This window comes from Protopterus annectens, chromosome 8.part0 (assembly GCF_019279795.1).
Source record: "Protopterus annectens isolate FY-2018-M chromosome 8.part0, PAN1.0, whole genome shotgun sequence".
In the NCBI taxonomy this organism is placed as follows: Eukaryota; Metazoa; Chordata; order Ceratodontiformes; family Protopteridae; genus Protopterus; species Protopterus annectens.
In genome coordinates this window covers 1,240,535,326-1,240,551,361 of record NC_056741.1, presented here as the reverse complement: position 1 = coordinate 1,240,551,361, position 16,036 = coordinate 1,240,535,326, and the positions used below count along the sequence as shown (strand labels likewise).

Below are 16,036 nucleotides of genomic sequence, written 5' to 3'. Positions count from 1 at the left end.
TGCTTGTAGCAGAAATGAATGCAATGGGCTATCCATTTGGAAATGGTTTGCTTTGAAATTACCTTCCCCTCTGCCCCTGCAGCAAAGCCAACTAGCAGCTGTTCAGATTTTCTGAGCGGCTTAGTCCTGCCCAAATAAAATCTAAGTTGTCTATGCATGTCCAGAGAGTGCAGTATTCATTCCCCTTTGTTTTGTGAATTAGGGAAAACAGTAGGCAAATTAATGGACTGATTTAGGGCCACAACAGACACCACCTTGGACATAAAGGAAGGATTAGTCCTGAGGGAAACCCTGTCCACATGGAAGATAATGAAGGATTCCACTGCCATGAGGGCCTGTAATTCAGACACTCTTCTTGCTGAAGTGATGGCTAGAAGGAAGGCTGTTTTCCAAGAAAGGAATTTCAACTCTGCTGTTGCAGCTGGCTCAAAGAGGGAGAGAGTGAGCTTTTCCAATACAAAGTTAGGGTCCCAGGCTGGAGTGGGAGCTCTCCTGGGGGGGGGTCTTAAAATTTTGGCCCCTCTAAGGAATTGTTTTAGCAAGGGGTGAGAGAAGAGGGGTGGCTCAGTATTATAATGTGCTGAAATGGCAGAGGCATGAATTTTAATTGACGAGAAGGATAAGCCCCTGTGGAACATTTCTGTTAAGTACTGTAGAATAGGAGGTAAGCTGGGAACCATTGTGCCCATCCCCTGAGCCTGGCTCCAGGAACAGTATTATTTCCACTTTTCAGCATAGGATGTCCTAGTACTAGGCCTCCTTGCCTCCAGAATGACATCCAGCACCTGCTTACTGAGGGCTGCTAGAGGAGAGGTCAAGGAATTAGCCAGGCTGTAAGGTTCAGGGTTTGAAGCTGAGGGTGCAGAATCTGGCCCGCCTGTTGGGATAGTAGGGAAGGGGTCTGAGGCAGGTGCCATGGTTGCAGCAGTGTCATACTGCACAAGAGGGGGTACCAGTGGGGCGTGGCCAGTCTGGTGCAATCAGTATTGTCCTTAGCTTGTCCTGTTTGATCTTTAGTAGAACCTTCGAGAGGAGAGGCAGAGGGGGAAAGGCATAAACCAAGAGGCTTTCCCAGGTAAAGGACAGGGCATCCACTTTCCAAGCTTGACTGTGGGGAGTTCTTGTGCAGAATTTGTTCAATTGGTAGTTCTGAGGGGAGGCAAACAGGTCTACCTCTGGAGTCCCCCATTTGTTCCTCAAGAGGTTGAAAATTTTGGGTTCTAGTTTCCATTCATGTGGTTCAATGAGATTTCTGCTTAAGTCGTCTGTCATTGAGTTTAGTTTGTCTGGCAGGAATTGAGCTTGTAGGTGTACTTGCTAGCTCAAGGCTGTGTTCAACAGAGCCATGGCTAGTTTGCAGAGAGGGTACGAGTGGGTTCCCCCCTGCTTGTTTATGTACCACAGAACTGTAGTGTTATCTGTCTTTACCAATAGTTGTCCTGGAAGAATATGGTCTTTGAAGGCTGTCAAAGCATTCTGTACAGCTAACATTTGTTTTTGATTGATATGCAGGTGCATCTGTCTCGGGTTCCATTTGCCCTGAATGCACTGCCCTGCCATGTGAGCCCCCCATGCATTGTATGATGCGCCTGTTGTTAGGGTTTGGGCGGCAGGGGGTTAGAGTGAAAGGGAGTCCCTTGCTGTGGTAGCAGGCCTCTGCCCACCAAAGGAACTCTGTCTTCATACAAGGAATGATAGAAATCATTTTTTCCAGGTCCTGAGAATGCTGACACCATAGGCTTTTTAGATACCATTGGAGTTTTCTCATATGCAGTCTTGCATGTGGAATTAGTAGAATGCAAGAGACCATGAACCCCAGGGCTTGCAGTATTTTCCTTGCAGATAGCTGGAGTTTTGTGGCCAACAGTTTGAAGTAGTTTGCCAAATAAACTTGTTTCCCCGGAGTGAGGAATGCCATCTGGGAAGTTGTGTTCAAGATTGCTCCCAGGGATACAATCTGTTGGCATGGTACTAGGTGAGATTTCTTTTTGTTGATGGTGTACCCCAGTGAGATTAGAAGTTTCTTTATGAATGCCAGGTGTTGTAATAGCAAGTCCTGGCTTTCTGCCTGAATCAGACAATCGTCCAAGTATGGGTAAATCTGAATATTTTTTTGTCTGCAAAATGCAATGGCTGGAGCTATACACTTTATGAATACCCTGGGTGCAGTAAATAAGCCAAAGGGAAGTGCAGAGAACTGATATTGCGTGGAGCCTGCCCTGAAGCATAGGTATTTCCTGCAAGATTCCCTTATTGGGATGTGCAGGTAAGCTTCCTTTAAGTGTAAGGTTGCCAGCCAGGCATCCTTGGCTAGCATAGGAAAAAGCTGTTGAAGAGTTAATATTTTGAATTTTGGAACTACCAGAAAGGTGTTGAGAATAGAGAGGACCAGGATAGGATGCCAGGAGTTGTCTTTTATGGGTACCAGAAAAAGTTTTGAATAAAAACCTTGTCCCCTTTGTTCTGCTGGGACAGGTTGAATAGCCCTGATACTGAGAAGAGAGAGAACCTGCTGTTGGGCCTCCACCCAATGATTTGGGGATATGTCTGGCCAAACATTTGGGGTTGGTAGTGTGTGGAAGTGGAATCTGTATCCTTGGGAAACTATGTTCAAAACCCATTTGTCCTGGGTAATGATTTCCCAGTTTTTTGCATGCAGGGCGAGCTTTCCTCCTAAGGGAGCAGGTAGTTGAGCAGGGCTTGGAAGGGTTAAGGTTAAGTCATTGTGCCATTTTTCTGTAGGGGGGTGGCTTACTACTCCCTGCTTTGGAAGTGGGAGCCCCCCACTGCTTAGGTCTGTGCATAGCCTGAGACTGTAGCCTAGGTGGTCTGCTCTTCCTGGGTTTGGACTGAGAAGGCCTGGAAGGGACTGGAAAGGACCAGTTCTTTGAAGGCCAATGCCTACTGAATCTGGGAGGCTGTACAAGTAGGAAATCTTTAACAGTTTGCATAGATTTAGCTTTTTCCTCCATCCTTTTGAGGACTTCTTCTGCTTTCTTGCCAAAAAGGCGGTCTTGGTTTAAGGAATCATCCAGTAATTTAGCTTTAACATTATCTGGCAAGTTTTGTTCCTTAAGCCAAGCATGCCTTCTAAGTACAGACCCAATGACAGCAGTCCTACAAGATGCTTCTAAAGAATCAAAACCACGTTGCAAAGTATGTTTACCAGCTTGTTCTGCAGAATGCATTAAATCTTGCAATTCTTTGTGTTTAGCACAGTCAGGAATCAACATTATTTTCTGTTTAAGTAGTCCCATAATATGCTGCTGATACTTTTAACATATGAAACTGTCAATTTAAAGTCCTAATGGCCAAAGTAGCAGAAGTGTATACCTTCTTACCCCATCTGTCTAAGGCTCTAGAATCTCTATCAGAAGGGGTAGGATTTTTGGCAGCAACAGCCTTAATGCATTTTGGTCCTTGGGAAATGGTCTATAGGTCCGCAGAAGGATTCTTGAAGAGGAACTTGTAAGAGTCAGGTACTCTGCAGTACCTGTCAGGTTTTCTGGGAGCTGGAGGTAAAGTGTCTGGGATAAGGCTAGATTCCAAGAAAGCATCATCTACAATGTCCAGAACAGGAGGGATAGCTAAAGGTCTGTGTTGAGGCAGGAGTAAGAATTCCCTAAGTCTCTTTTTGGACTCAGAGTAATCCTGGCTTTCCCAGCGGAAATGCTTCCTAAGACTATGCAAGGTTTCACCGAAAGAAAAATCTTCTGGAGGGGAAGTAGAGTGAATGGAATCCTCTGCATCAGAATCCTCATAAGTAGATAAGGGCAAATCCTGGTAATCAGACGGAGCAGAAATATCAGATTCCTGATCAGAAGAATCAGAACGAAATTCAGTTCTAGGTCTCTTAGAGGGGGAAGGCTAGCTTCCCCTAATTAAGGTAATAAGGTCTTCAGCCATGCTAAGCATTTGTTTTTGAGGCGTATGGGCCTGAGCCCGCTGTTTGGTCGTCAGTTTTCTAGGCGTAGTGTGAGTTTTTGGCCTGAGGAGTCAGAACTTCTGGATGGAAATGATGGTGTCGATTTAAAATGAATGTCTGTAGGCCTGAATGCACCCTCAGACGCCGGTGCCTGCACAGAAGTTCCGGACCCATCCAAGGTAGAGACATCCACAAGTTCCATAGTCGAAGAAGCATCTCGCGGTATGCCAGACTCTGAATGGGTCTCAGTAGAGGCCTGCGAATCTGAACTAGCGGGTATCAGGGGCTGCGAAAGCACCTCACTGAGTACTGGCAGACTAGCGACTAGCTTAACGGAAGCGCCATCAGCAGTTTTGGACTTATGCGGTCTGTCTCTCTCTTTATCCTTACTTGTTTTCGGAAGATCGGTAGCTGGATGGCTTAACAAAGCCATTTCGGAGTACTGAGATTGAGTACAAAAGTAACTGGCTGCAAAAATAGCCCGACGATGAATAGTTCAGGGGTTGAACAAGGCACAAAACCTACAGCGAGGGAAGTCGTGGTCTGGGCCTAAACAGGGGATGCAGTAAGAATGAAAATCTCTATGATGTATTTCCTTTCCACAGGTAAGACAATTGTTAACTTTTACTGACATCGGTTTGAGCAAGAAAAAAAGATCCCCAATGGGGTACTTATCTTTTTTGAAGACTTCGGGTCTGAAACTCGAAAACGAAAATTTCAGGAGACCGCCGACCAGCACTTGCGAACTGCTTCTGCTTCAGGCACCGCACGGCAAGAAAAACTGATGTAACGGCGTTGGCTGCATGTTTTATACCCCTGACGACCTGATGTCATGGAAGAAGAGACAGCATCCGACGCAGAAATCCGAAGACTCTGGTATTCAGGCCGGCTGAGGGCTACCTGCAGGCAAATAACCCAAATGTGATGACTGCAACATTGAAACATGAAGAACATCTACAATCACACTAGTACTAGCTGAACATCCTCTTTACACTTACAGGGGGGCTATGTCCCAGTCACACATCTTACTAATGTATACTAACTCCACAATTGCAAAAGTGAAAGGACACAATCAAACAATGCCAGTGTGCTGTCACACTGTACACCAGCAGTGATACAAACCCTGGGACAATTACTGTTTATCACAAGTAGAAAAATTCCTCAGACTAACATGACACCACAGTCATATGCTGTTATCAGTGACTAAATGATGTATAATTGATACAAATCAACACCATTTAGTGGTTCTATATATACATATATATATATATATATATATATATATATATATGTATATATACATATATATATATATATATATATATATATATATATGTGTGTGTGTGTGTATATATATATATATATATATATATATATATACATATATATATATATATATATATATACACATATATATATATATATATATATATATATATATATATATATATATATATATATATATATACACACAAACATACACACACACACACAAAATTAATATCCACACTTCTAAAGTAAACAAATGTTTTTTTTTTCTAATGAAATATTAAAGTAACTCAGATATTACAGTTCATAAGGCAACTAAGCAAGCAATAATGCCTGACAAGGTGTGTGGTAATGTGTAATTAACACCCGTCCAGGGGTGTTATGAGGCCCGACCCTGCAGGCGGAGGGCCTCTACACCCCTGGAAGGGCATTAATTACACATTAACACACACTCTGGAGGGCATTATTGCACTCAGGGAATGGGCTCTCTGTAAAATTGTTGTATTTTACTTATTTATTTTTTAAGTACTATATTATTTTTTATATATTTTTGATGTAAAATAGTTTCTCCACCTAATGTTTCAAACTTGCTGTTGTATATGTTAATGGTGTTGTAGGAAGCATTTTACATCCAAAATATAAATAACACTAAAAAATTCAGGTATTTACTTTGTTTTTTGATCCCTTACTCCTAAAATGTTTGGTTTATTGCCAGTCATTGCAGACAGAAGTTACTAAATAATGATATACACTTGAGTTTCAGAGTTTTATTTCCTCCAGAAAATTCATTCTAACACAAATCCTTTTATTAAAGCAAGTTTGTAATTTTATAAGAGCAATAATTAATATCTGTTCTTATGTTTGAGCCTTTGCTCCCATTTTATTTTAGGCTTTATCCAGATTTCTTCAGCTGAAGTGTCCAGAGGTATACAAACCTCTTTGCTGCTGCCAGTGGTAGATCTCACGCTCTCTCTTACACACACACACACACACACACACACACACACACACACACACACACACACACACCTCTGCTTCAGAAAATCCATGCTAACACAAATGATTTAAAATATGTTATTTTGAGCTTTTGTCCAATATATTTTAGGCTTACACAGACACCTCGATTTAAGAGCATACCTCTCAACTGTACATATTTTTTCAGACTGCGCAGATTTCTGCCTCATATTTTTGGTCTGTTCCTCATAAAAATGCGTTTTTGCCAAACCACTGGGATGATCTAAAGATTAAAGTCATTAAATAATCACATGCATTTGAGTTTCAAATTTCATATCTTTCAGAAAATGCATGTTAATACAAATCTTATTATTCTAGTAACTTTCTAAGTTTGTAAGAGCAATATTTAAAATGTGTCCCTATTTCTTAGCATTTGGCCCCCTTATTATGTCAGGCTTTGTCCATATTTCTTGTACTAATAGGGTGAGAACTATGTCAGAGGCTGAGAGGTATGCAAAACTGCTGCTTCTGCCAGGGGATCATTAGATTGCTTTCACACTTTACTCTTTCTGCCTTGGACGCACATACACGCGCGCGCACATACACACACACACACACACACACACACACACACACACACACACACACACACACACACACACACACACACACACACAGTCTCATCTGCTTTCATGCATGCATTCACTCACACACACAGACAGAAACATAAACAGACACATACTTTTTTTCTGTTTCGCTCAATTGATCTTCCTCTTATTCTCATACACATACTCTCTCACAGACATGCTTTATTTAAAATTTTTTTTTATTATGTTGCACTGCTTAGCCAGTGTAAAATAATGGCTCGTTTGCTCTCACTTTCATTGACATGGACGCATGCACTCACACACAGACATAAACACACACAATTTTTTTGTCCTTTTTTTTTTCACATTTTACAACCACTAAACAGCAAAAGCGCTGCTTAGCAAGTGTAAAATAATGGCAGCCATTCCATTTTCCTCGGTCTGAGGTCCATAGCAACTTGATATGCTGCTTTGAAGAGGTGGACTCGTTTTTCAATGGGCATTACTTCTACATTAATACCCTGCTGCAGAACATTGGTTCTTCAATCAGGGTGCTGATGTACAGTTTGCCCATTCTCTAAGTGTAAGTTCCTTCTTTTTGTGTTTTAGACAACATACTATACTAACTGTGGGGACAGTACTAAGATATCCTACAGTGTTAAATCAAAGGTTTAATTTTACTAGTGAAACACAGTTTTGCTCTGATTATTTACAACATTTGTTTACTTTTGTTGAATGGGTCTGTCCTACTAGGTCTGTTGGCCTATTTTCACGGAGGACCCGAGTTGCAATTTATTCAGACCGAGAAAGGTGGCCAAGAGATTAGGAAATGTTCCTACTTTTTTCAATAAACATGAAATGAAAGGGATCTTTAGCATCTACATCTGTTCTCACTCAGTGCTGCACTATAGTGTCAGTGCTACGACAAGAATTTAAGCACCTGGTGCAGGTTTAGAACTCAAACCCTTGCTCATCTTTTAGCATTAAAGGTAAATAAGTAAACCTCTCAGCAATTGAAAAAAAAAAAAAAAAATATATATATATATATATATATATATATATATATATATATATATACATAAAATGGGCTAGTGATGTGTTTCACTGACTGAAATTCCAAGGAGATAACTTACCGTTTGGGAGAGTGGAGTTTGCTCACTATCAGCCAAGATGGGAATTCCGAGGTTCTGCAGATTTTTCGTAGTTCATCTAAGGCTTTGTGGGTTTCCACATCTCCCTGTTCTCTGTATTCTTCTTCTGTAAGCAATCGACGAGGTACTGGCCCACTTCTGAATAAGCCTCGGAACTTTCTGAAAGGAAACAATATATTTCTATGTTGGAGATATTCAAAGACAAACAAAGCTATACATTTGATTTTCTCATGATCTTCTGAAAATTCCACTACGTATATTCTTGTTTTGCCATTTAAATTCTCAACAGGAACTCATGACTTTGCATGAAGACCAACTCCATGACAATATGCAACTTGCTACAGTGCCACATTTGTCACTGAAGTAACTATGGGTGGGATTTCCCTTATACAAAGGTAAAGTGACTTTGGAGATGGAATATTACGCAAAGGGTAAAGCTTCCTGCAAATTAATTATGGGAGGCTTTTGCACAAAAATTGTATTTCCTTATTTTAAGGTTCCAATCCTTGTCTGCTGACCTTGAATAACTTGTTATATTTTGTTTTATATTACAGTCAATATTCCTGTCCCAGTTCATGGCTAAAAACTGTCCTCAGAGCAGTTTATTTACCTGGTTATACATACAATGGCTAAAAAGATTCACATCCACATGGCTGAGAATTAATTCATGGAGACACATACAGCACCGAAGCCATGGGATAAAGAAGTCAGGAAGCTCAGATGTGGATACAATCTGGATCCAAAAACATGATGGAGTTATTTGTGCAGTGGACATGATGACGAAAAACAGGACAAGATCAAAAAAGACTGGTTATTGGCTACATTTATAAAATGTGTATGATATTCAATTGTGTGCGTGTGTGTGTGTGTGTGTGTGTGTGTGTGTGTGTGTGTGTGTGTGTGTGTGTGTGTGTGTGTGTGTGTGCATGAGTGTGTGTGTGTGTGTGTGTGTATAAGCCTGTATGTGACTATTTTGACTGCTTTCTTGAGTCTTTCTTGTTGATGTGGTGAAATTGTGAAGTTGGCTCAGTGACTTTTGACATAAATACAGTTTTTTGTCACAGAGTTGAACTCAAGGTTTACATTACTCACAGAAAATATTTTAGTAATATAAGGACCTGACCTATGGCCTTTCCATTATGACTGTATTAAGTATGTAAAGTATTCCTGTGCGTGTGTTTGCGCAGATGCATTCATATGTATTCTTATATGTGTGCAGAAAGAGAGAGGTAGAGACTTATCTTGCAAAAATATTTAGCAATAACAGCATAGTTCCATAAATAGTTACTGGACATATGATTCAGAGCACCACTGAGGAGCCTAGCTGAACAGCAGGCAAATGAAAGCCGAGGAAATCAAACAATGGATCACCAGAAGTAACTTGTTAACAGCTCACAGCCTTAATCCCCTGTGCAATCCAGACCAAGCGTGGTATGACTTGAACCTACAATTTTCTGATACAAAGTAAAGCTCCTTATCAACCATAATATTATGCTTCCAGTAATTTTTATTTCCACTGATTTTCTCACAACCATTTTCTTACACAACATTCTGGAACAAGTTACTTTTCTGTTAAATAGAAAGTCAACTGAAAGGAAGCAAGAACCCCATAAAGGTAACTCAAAATACATGCAGCACACTGGCAGCACATAAATGAGAGAATACGTAACTCACCTGCAGCCATAGCACAGAGCTGAATAAGGATATCGCAGTGACCTAGAGAAGACCATCACCGTAACTAAGGCATAGGCAACTTCTGGAATTGCTAGGCCCCAGTAAAGGAGAATAAAGGAGAAAAGCTGCAGAAACCAGGTCAGCAAGGTCAAAATCCATTTATTTGTCAGAGGACCAAGCTGATAGCAAACTGTAAAACTGAAGAGTCCGACACCCAGGAGATAATCTGTAAGAAAATTAATAAATATGATGGATAAGGCAAGTAATGAATTTATTACATTTGCTATACTTTCTGTTTATGTTTAGCACTCTGTTTTTCTAATAAGAAGTTTACCTAGAAAGCCTGTGAAATGCAGTGTGAACAACGAAACAGTGGAGCAACAGTTAACATTAAAAGCTCACATCCATTGGTCCTTTGGTTAGGTTTTCAGTTAGGATGTCTTGTGTTTGCAGTATATATGGTCTGTATATATATATATATATGTATGTATATATATATATATATATATATATATTTTTTTTTTTGCTGTGTGTTTCAGTTTCTTCCCATATCACAAAAAACCTGCAACTAAGTGGACTGGCAATCTTGCAATTTGCCTGTAAGTAACTGCACAGTTAGCACGTTAGTGAATGTGTGCATGCTCCAACAGACTGAAAGTACCTTCAGGACTGGTCTCCTATCTTATGCCTGCTACTTGTCATGACCCTGAATAGCATAAAGCAGGTACCATAGAATGAATGAAAGTTTAATTAACTTAACCAGAGTATCACTATACAAAAACAGTTTCAATATACAGTGAAACAGGTACTAGAAAAATTAAAAAGCTAATGACCAGTTATCAAAACCACTTATTTTTCTTAGTATCTGGTAAAAAACTCAGTACTTTGCAAATTAAGTATTTCTCGGGTTGATCCTAGTCCTCCTTCAGATGATGTACAGTCCTTTGCTCCATTCAAAAAAGTTAGGCTTACTAAAGGGCACTGATTCCACAAAGTTCCCTGAACACTGACCCTGGGATTTAGAATGGCTTGCTGCAATAGAGAAGCCTTACCTTGGAAGGTTTCTATGTGTCAGTAAGCCTTTTTTGATTTGAAGATCACTCTACTGGTATGGATTTCTCCTCATGGAAGCTGTATTGTGTAGAGCAGTCTTACTAGCAAAGCTAAATAATCATAGCCGGCTTTAGGCACCAGCGAACCCTGAGGTCGCTGGGGGCCCCCAACCACAACAAGATATCTTATTTTTGATATTTTATAACATATTTGTCAAACTAGCAAAAGCTAGTGCAGTAATCTTGTACACATAATAAACCAGGTGGGTAATAACTCTTATTTATATCTATTTTAAAATTTTGTGGTTAAAGTAACAGTGTTTTATCAAGTAACAGGCTTCACAATTCCATTAAATTTTTTACTTATGACATGGTGCCCCTGACTTATTTAAACCCTGCTAGTGGACATTCTCTCCACTAAAACTAACAACATAGCCAGCTTTAGGTACCTGCAATACCATTGGCTGCAGGGGGCGGGGTTTAATCATCCTTGACTGTGTGGGGGCCTCACAAAAGCTGCTGCTGCTGGTTGGGGAAAATGAGGAGAAATGTGTACTGATTTCCATTGTGCTCTTCAACCTGAACAGGGCTGTGATATAATAAAGCTGACAGTGAACATGAGCAAGGTAAGCACTGGGGAGATCAGCAGCTCAGAGTGCCTGATCTTGGTGCATAGCTTAGATTTCAAGAAGAGCTGATGCTTCTGAAAGTTAATAGAATAACAACTTTTGCATCAACATGCATTGTTTTGGACAAGGAGAAGAATAAAACTCTGATGCCTGGAATTATCAACTGACAGGAATCCTGAATGATTTACCAGCAAATCAAACTTCTTATGAAGGACAGAGCAAAATTATGAGCAAAATCAGGGCAGGTCTGTAAAATTACAGACAGTGACAAATATGCATTACTCCTCAATGAGATAAATAAAAGTGACTTACCGCTGCTGCTCTTTGACAACTGTTAAACAACAGTCACTGATTGGTGTGACAATACCAGTGTTGCACAATGTATTGCTAACTGCTGAAATAAGTACAAAACTAGTATTACAATGGTGTGTGTGTGTGTGTGTGTGTGTGTGTGTGTGTGTGTGTGTGTGTGTGTGTGTGTGTGTGTGTGTGTGTGTGTGTGTGTCTAAAAAATATCACTGACTTTTATCTGTTCGCACACCCAGTAATGTCAGAACCCATACATCATTCTTCTGGGTATCAGTAAAAATGCAGGTAATAAGTCATATTTCAAAATAAGGCATAAATTATATCACAGAACATTCAGACACTTAGATCTTCTAGGAGTCTGTTGGCCCCCACTCCCCAGACTGTATAAACTGACACAGGAGGCTTGCATAATCACCCTGGACTATGTGGGGACCCCACAAAAGCTGCTGCTGGTTGGGGAACATGAGGAGCAAAATATGTTAATTTTCTGATTACACTCTTTAACCTGAACAGGGCTGTGATACAACTATGTTAGGATAAAGCTAATAATGGTCATTACTCTCACCTGGATCCATTCTGAAACCGTGTGTGTGTGTGTGTGTGTGTGTGTGTGTGTGTGTGTGTGTGTGTGTGTGTCTGTCTACAGAAGGCTGTTGAGGCTTATGTGGGGGTGGGGTTGTGGGTGGCTGAGGATTGTGTGGTTATTACTGCTTTAATTTTCATCACAGTCAAATCTTAGAGGTGTGCAGAGGAGGTCAGTATAGCTTGTGCTTGGGCAGATGATAGGGTGGTCATTGTTTCTTTTACTTTTCTCTCAGACCTCAGAGGTGTACAAAGAAGACAAAGAAGGTTACTATTGCTTATGTAGGGGCAGTATATTGTTTAGAATCAACAAAGTGGAATACATTATTATAATTGTTATTTTTTTCACTTTCCTCACAATCACACATCAGGTATGTATACTGTTATCTGCCTTTGGGGATTAGGGGTGAAGAGTAAGGAGGCATGCTATCTATATCAGTAGTTACTTGAATTACATGACTGTGGCAGTTTGAACCTCTGCATTCATCCCTGTCTATCATCAGAGTGATGGATAGGCACTCACTGTCTTTTTTTGGGGGGGGGAGTTAGGGAGGCAGGCAATATTCTCAGATAGGACATGTGTATCCTCACAGCAATTGCCTTTTTAGTTTATTGTTAGCTACTATTTTGTCAGCTTTGAACTTTAAGCCTTGGGAATAACTTAAATATTCCTTGAAAGAAATAAAAAAATAAGACTGTAATTCTATTCTTACTCAAGATTTTTGTTTAGGCCACCATTGGATTAAAGGTTTTGGAAAATGGTCTAAAATGCATCCAAAAGCATCTATAACTACTATGGCTTCTAGGGGCACCTGCTTAATTGAGTTATTTCCAAAAATGGTTATTAGGGTTGCCTTGGTCAAGAAAGGTGTGCGAAAAGGATGCAAGGAAAACAAAAGCTGAACAGCAGCACTGAATTTCTTTCCTTAAACATAATTTATGTTCAAGCCATCACTGGATGAAAAGGTTGTAGAAAAAGAAAAAAAAAAACTTTAAAATGCTCTTCAGAGGATTAGGGAGAGCGTGGGGTGGGGTGTGAAACTGTAAGCAGTGCCTAGGGTGCCATTTCACCTAATTCCAGACCTGTACATAAGGTTGTTGTTATATATCACTGTTGCAACTAAATGCCAGTAACTGTAAATGTACCTTTGTGAGACAGTGCAATACAGTGTGGTAGGCAGGCCTGTCATAATGTAATAATGTAAGAGCAATGCAGATACAGGTCATTCTATACGTACTACTCCTACAAAGTTTGCAGCATGAACTAAAAGGTTACTTAGGAGTCGTGGCAGTGACAGGGAGATATTAGACTGAAGTGCCTAGGGCCCCCAACTTGACATTTGCTGGGGGCCCCCAAAATGTTAACACCGGCCCTGTGCATAATAACAGCAAAACAACCAGCAAATCGGCCACCAAAGTCAAAACTTGTTGAAGAATATGTTTAATAACAAAAGTAGGTTAAAAACATCCACAGTTTAGCACTTTCATCTGTAAAACTAAGACATCAGAACTATGAAAGTATTGCTTGTAGAAGGCATTTTAAAACTTAAGTACAGAAGCCACACCTCCCATGTAAACCAGTCACAACATGATTTATTCACCCAGGAGCTCACTACTACACCTTCAGGCACTGTAAACATTACTTCTTTTTTTGGATATCACATTTACTGTGGATGTTTCTAACCTACTTTTGGTTGTTGTTCTTCTTCTTTCGGCTTTTCCTGGTTAGGGGTTGCCACAGCGGAACTCTGGTCCGCTAATGATTGGCAGTAGATTTTTATGGTGCCGAGGTGCCAGCTCGATGCCCAACCTTCAACGAAGGCATGCCCATTGTACGCATGTCTTTTGAATGCCACTCGACTGCAGGGATGACATGCAGACTCCACACAGAAGGCGCTCCAGCCGAGAATCGAACGGGAGAACCTCTTGCTGTGAGGCAACAATGCTACCGCTGCACCACCGCAGCTCTTTTAACCTACTTTTGGTATTAAACATATTTTCAACAAGTTTTTAGTTAGGTGGCTGATTTGCTGTTTGTTTTGAGGTTATTAGTTGCTGTTTTCTTCCAATACCAGAGCTGCACTCTTGTTTCTTCCTTTGGTTTACTGATTTCTTGAGTGCTCTGGGTATGTCAGCTGCTAACTCACAGGAGCTGTTTCAGGATGCACCTAATGTTTTTACACCTTACTTTGTTAATTCAACAACTTACCCAGGCACATGTTCACAATGTTTCTAGGGTGAGCAGCCATTCTTCTCACAGTGCAGCAACTCCAGTTAATGCAGGACATAACACTGAACTGACTTAAAATGCCTCTGCTGGTAAGCCAGTAATTGATTTTTCTGCTACTGCAAATGTACACTCTTGGTTGAATAAATGGGATTTTTTGAACCAGAAATAATATATGCAGTCAACAGATGGTCATTATTTATCTTTGCAAGAGAAAAATCTCTGTATTGGATAAGTGTTTATACATATTTAAATCACTACATTTGGATAACTACTTTTTGGGTGAATGTGTACGGAGACAACATGTACCTGAAGGCCTCCATGTCTGGAAGTTCCCACAAGGTGTAGAAGCAAATTCACCCTTTCACCATGAACTATTGAATTTTTTGATCATACAAGTCTAGTATTTACCAAAGTGCTCATTAAAGAAAATGACAGGCGTTTTGTGAAACTTAAACAGGAAGTTACTAAACTAGTAGATTCTGTCACTGCTGATTTAGACTTTCACAAGTTCAAGTCCCAGTTTAACAACACCTTTCAGGCCATAGATAACAAACTTGTCCAAGTTAAAAACAGAAAGGCAAAGAAATTACTCATGGATGACTCAGATTATCATAACAGAACTGTATACCCTGCCCCTCCAGGTACAACAAACAATAACAATCTTGTTGAGACTTTTTATATTGACAGTCACGAGGAAACAACTCAACTGGATGTCCCTTTAGAGAAAATACCTTTGAAAAGGTCAGAGAGACTGGCCAACAAGCAACAATTCAACTTTCATCATTCTGGGTACTCCCACCCCCACCCCCATCCCCAGGGGAGGATGAAGAAGAAAAGGAACTACAAGAGAGGGCATACAAATCGGAATCAGCAGTGGTAACTGACGATTTATTCACTCAGGAGCTCACTACTACGCTCTCAGGTACTGTAAACATTACTTCTTTTTTGGATATCACATTTACAATTTTACTGACATGGTGATATGCCCTCTGCACCATAGTTTGTTTTGGAAGAGGTTTACCTTCATCCCCTCCACTAGGGCCAGGGTGGATGACATGATCCTCAATTTAAAATTGTTCACCAGAAAGCTTAATTTTCAAATACTGTTTGGGGGAGAAGTTAGTGGTAACACCCATGACAAGTTTAAGAGGAAAAGTACAGCAAATCCCCCTTTACACCCAGTTATAGGATCATAGGAGGTTACTAGGCTATTGGCCCTGAGGCTCTTATAAGCCTAGCCAAGAGTTTAGCCCATGTTTAGACAAGTCAGCACCCAAAGCCCCTGTCCAGCAGGGACATCAGGTGGAATCCCAGGGGTGTATTTTCTGTTTCCCACCCAGTTATCCAAGTTGTGCTTAAAAGGGATAATGAGGTACTCTGCTTGACATGGAGAGGAAGTCTATTCCACAGAAGGGAGAGTCTCTGAGCCACAAATCTGTCCTGCCAACAAGTCCTGTTGATATCACAGACCAGGTTGAGGTTGCTCTTATGGGTTGCTTGAGTGGAACTTGACTTGTGGATATGAAGCAGTCCCATCAAGCCGGGGTCTGAGATTGCTTTGTATGCCAGACAGAGGTCACCTCTGAGGAGTCTTTATGAAACTGAGTAGAGGGACAGAGCTTTTAGCCTATCTCTGCAGTGTAAATGTTTGAGGCTCTGGATTCTCCTGGTGAG

General features: G+C 40.6%; 1 protein-coding gene across 1 annotated transcript in view; it reads right to left on the bottom strand.

Annotated features, from left to right (window-relative positions):
- LOC122809330 (nuclear envelope integral membrane protein 2-like) overlaps nucleotides 1-16,036 on the bottom strand; it is a 789,373-nt gene that overhangs the window by 70,882 nt on the left and 702,455 nt on the right. Inside the window, exons 7-8 of the mRNA XM_044080732.1 lie at nucleotides 9,561-9,786; nucleotides 7,869-8,045 (exon numbers count right to left, since the gene is read on the bottom strand). Of these exons, the coding sequence (XP_043936667.1) occupies nucleotides 7,869-8,045; nucleotides 9,561-9,786 (403 nt within the window). The remainder of the gene's footprint in view (nucleotides 1-7,868; nucleotides 8,046-9,560; nucleotides 9,787-16,036) is intronic.